The sequence below is a fragment of the Bidens hawaiensis genome, unplaced genomic scaffold (assembly GCF_021521415.1).
Source record: "Bidens hawaiensis isolate Kalapana, Puna unplaced genomic scaffold, B.hawaiensis_p1.1 tig00001269_1, whole genome shotgun sequence".
Taxonomy (NCBI): domain Eukaryota; kingdom Viridiplantae; phylum Streptophyta; class Magnoliopsida; order Asterales; family Asteraceae; genus Bidens; species Bidens hawaiensis.
The window spans coordinates 2,426,031-2,430,355 of record NW_027491072.1 but is presented as its reverse complement, the minus strand read 5'-3'; the positions used below and the strand labels follow the sequence as shown (position 1 = coordinate 2,430,355).

The 4,325-nt window shown below is 36.9% G+C and overlaps 1 protein-coding gene across 1 annotated transcript; it reads left to right on the top strand.

Annotated features, from left to right (window-relative positions):
- Positions 1-952: 952 nt before the first annotated feature.
- Positions 953-3,607, top strand: LOC143570168 (putative late blight resistance protein homolog R1B-14). The gene has a single exon (XM_077055893.1). It carries the CDS (start codon positions 953-955, stop codon positions 3,605-3,607), a length of 2,655 nt encoding a protein of 884 aa, XP_076912008.1.
- Positions 3,608-4,325: the final 718 nt, after the last annotated feature.

Sequence of the window (4,325 nt, the reverse complement as noted above, 5' to 3'; positions counted from 1 at the left end):
AACCCATATTGACCAATTTCAAAAACCCCTTATTAAAAAATTCAAAAAAATAATAATTAAAAAATCATAACTCGAAATATAAATCAAAAACTAAAAAAAGTAAAAAAAACTAAAAAGTTTCCTCCGCTTTTCTCGTTCCATTAAAAAAAATCTCAAGAAATGTCAACCCGTTTTAACCCATTTCAATCATTTTATTTTTTTAGGTTGACCCATTATTATATACATTTTATTACAACCCATGGTGACATTTGCCACCCCTAATGATATAGGAAAGACTGCTAATTTAAAACTGATCGAGACGATGGTTTAGGAAAGGCCGCTAAGTTAAAACTTTAAGCAGAGGTGAATATGAGCTGCTAAAAGTCTTTAGTCTAAAGTCTTAAACAATAAAATCTATCATAGGGTTAAACCGGTATGGCGGTAATCGGTATAAACCGGTAATAATGGTGATTCAGATTATAAACCTTTTGCCCAATTTACCAGGCTAATTCGTACCGGTTACTTGTCTGGCATCCAATTTAACCGGTATTATTGGCCGGTATAAACCAGCTTTTAAAGCATTGCTTTGACTGCAAGAAAGCAGAAACTAGGATTAGTAACTTGATGAGTAAATTAAATTGAGTTTTAATGTATGCATCCGAATAACAAAAGATAGCATATGGTGGTTTTACTAGACAAACCTGTAATTCTAGAAAATGAGTGTATAACATTATATCTAAAACTAAAAATAGGCTCCATGGTAAAAGGTTTCCATTCCTCAGTACCTCACAACAAACATACTGACTAGAGTCGTAAGAGAATTATGATCCTAGACGATGAGATAACGAACAAATGATGTTATTTCAGGTCCAGATGCTAGAGTGAACTTTCAAGAGATTTAACCATTATGCCAATGCTATTAGCTTGAAAGTTTGGAGTTAACATAATAATTTTTGTAATTTTGGGGCCTAAAATGGCGGACGCGGTGGTTGAATTCCTCTTGGACAATCTGAAGCGACTGCTGCTCTACAACGCTGAGTTAATATCTGGATTGAAGGGTCAAGTTGAATCTCTTTACAAGGAGCTTAGTTTGATGAAAGCGTTTCTCAAAGATTCGAAAGAGAAACGTAGCGAGTATGAGTATGTAAGAGAATTAGTAAGGCAGATTAGAGATGTAGCTTATGAAGCAGAAGACATCATTGACACGTTTGTTGTTAATGCAGTCCTACAGAAAGAAAGAAGTACCTTTAGCAAAATGGTCCATGTGTTTGATCACCCGGCAAAGCTTCGGTCTGTTGCTAAAGATATCGAATCCATCAAGGAAAAAGTGAAGGAGATTTATGAGAAAAATAAGTTTGGGATTGAAGCTCTTTATGCAGGTGAGTCTTCAAAGAAACCGTCATCATTAAAAAGAAGAACACCAGAGGTTGAAGAAGATAATGTTATTGGTTTTGATGAAGAAGCACAAGAAGTAGTGAGTCAACTCACTAATATTAATGAGTCTCTTGAGGTTGTCTCGGTTGTTGGTATGGGTGGGCTTGGCAAGACAACTCTTGCTAAGAAGGTTTATTGTGATCCCGCCATTGAATTTCACTTCTTTGTACGCGGTTGGGTGCATGTTTCTCAAGAATACAACCGAAAGGAAGTGCTTTTTGCTATCTTGGGTTCTATCACGCAGCCTTCAGATCATACTAATTCTAAAATGAGTGAGGAAATGATAATTCAAGAAATATGCAAAAATTTAAACGGTCGAAGGTATCTCATTGTATTAGATGATGTATGGACAACAGACGCGTGGAATGATCTCAAGACGGCTTTTCCTAACCAGGATTGCGGAAGTAGAATATTGTTAACGACCCGCAACACAGAGGTGGCTTTGCTTGCAAACCCTTACACCTCACCTCATCATTTGCGGTTTCTAAATGAAGATGAAAGTTTTAAACTACTTTCTACAAAAGTTTTTAGAAAAAGAAGTTGCCCATTTGAGCTGGTTGAACTTGGCAAAACAATAGCTAAAAAATGTGATGGATTGCCACTTGCCTTAGTTGTAATTGCTGGACTTCTTCTGAAGAAAGATAAGACACGCGATCAATGGAAAAAGGTTGCTGAAAGTGTCGGTTCTTATGTTGCAAGAGACCCCAAGCAGTGTCTGGATGTATTGGCATTAAGTTACAAGCAATTGCCCGATCATTTGAAGGTTTGTTTCATCTATTTTGGTGCTTTCCCGGAAGATTTTCCTATACCTGTTTGGAAACTAGTTATGTTGTGGGTGGCGGAAGGGTTTATACAAGAAAATGGCCAAGAATGTTTGGAAGATTTAGCAGAGGAGTATTTGGAAGATCTTGTTGAGCGGAACTTAATACTGATTGCTAAAAGAAGGGCAAATGGAAGGATTAAAACATGTCGAGTTCATGATATGTTGCGTGACTTGTGCTTACGCGAAGCAGCAGAAGAGAAGTTTCTACAAGTGATCAAAAGAAATATACAAGATCAAACTTCTTTGATCTCGCCGGTAAACTACCGTCGTCTTTGTGTTCATTCGCATGTCATGAACTTTATTCACTCAAAACCTTCAGGTCCACATGTTCGATCTTTCTTGTGTTTTCCTTTGGAAGAAACAGAACTATCTAGAGAACATACATCTTTCATCCATGAAGCTTTTATGTTAGTCCGTGTGTTAGATATCAAATCCATAAATATTTCTCGTTTCCCGGTTGAAATCACACAGCTCGTGCATTTAAGGTACATCTCCATTTTTGGAAACTTTAAGGTACTTCCGCCATCCATTGCCAAGTTATGGAGTCTTCAGTCTTTAGTTGTTGAGACGACGGCCCGTGAGCTTGACATTCAAGTAGACATATGGAAAATGTTGCAATTTAGGCATTTGCGTACAAACGGGTCGAGTTGTCTACATGGGCCTCAAGCCAAAACCCGAATGGACAACGAAGACCCTTTTGTGCAAGGAAACATACAAACAATATCCACTATTTCACCTGGCAGTTGTACCGAGAACATCTTAGCTAGAACACCCAACCTAAAAAAGCTTGGAATTCGTGGAAAACTTGTCGTTCTCATGGAATTGAAGAAAAATGCTAGCCTGTTTGCTAATCTTGCTAAGCTCGATAACCTAGAGAAATTGAAGTTATTAAATGACACCTTCCCACGCCCGCCATCCGAAGGTAAGCTAAGGGCTCTTCCACCGTCATACAAATTCCCGCCCCATTTGAACAAGCTGACTTTATCAGACACCTTGTTGGATTGGAAGCATATGTCTACAATTGCCATGCTACCGTATCTTGAAGTGCTCAAACTGAAAGTGTATGCATTTACAGGACCTCAATGGGACCCGCTTGACGGGGGGTTTCGTCTACTTAAATATTTGCTAATCGGGAAAACGGATTTGGTGCATTGGAACGCTTCGGGTCATCACTTTCCTAGATTAGAACATATTGTGGTTGAGCAATGTTGTGATTTAGAGGCTCTTCCTCACGGTTTGAAAGATCTATCTACACTGCAGACCATGGAGCTGCGTCATACACCATCTGCTATACGTTCTGCGCGGTTAATAGAAGGACACAAGAAAATGCAAAGTAGCGGGTTTAAGTTGCTAATTTATCCTCCGGAGTAGTCATTCCAATTCAAGTTTCAGGTAAACTTCTTACTTATTCTCGAAATCATTGTAACTGTATTTTTGTTACTATGAATCTAACTTAACTGATGGGCATAATTCCAAAATCTCACATTTATGTTTTTGTGTTATGATTTACCAGAGGTATATTTCTCATGCAGTGGAAGTTTCACATTGGATGTATATTTCTCTACAATTATGTTCGAAGTCATGGCGATTTGCCTCTCTCTCTACTGTGACATTTCATGCTTGTTTTAGTTAAAGCGCTACAGGCCATTCTGTACAAATATCTATGTTGGTTACGATTATAGTTTATTACATTCAGAATTCTGATTGTATAAATGTGAACTTGAATTGATCATATATAACGTCAAAGGGAGGCAAAATATAGGTGTAAATATAACCAATGTTGGTAACGTATACCTGCCTTCAATAGTAAAATTCCTACTTGAGGGGCATGTTGTATGGAAGTGCAAATAAGGCACATTTTTATTTTTGTAGACTTTTCATTTCAATAATATAATATTTTAATATTAAAATATTGAGATCGAATTCAGCTAATAATAAAGAAGTTCAGCTAATAATAAAGAATCGGGTAAATTTTTGGATCCGCTTATATAATATTTTAATATTAAAATATTGAGATCGAATTCAGCTAATAATAAAGAAGTTCAACTAATAATAAAGAATCGGGTAAATTTTTGGATCCACTTATATA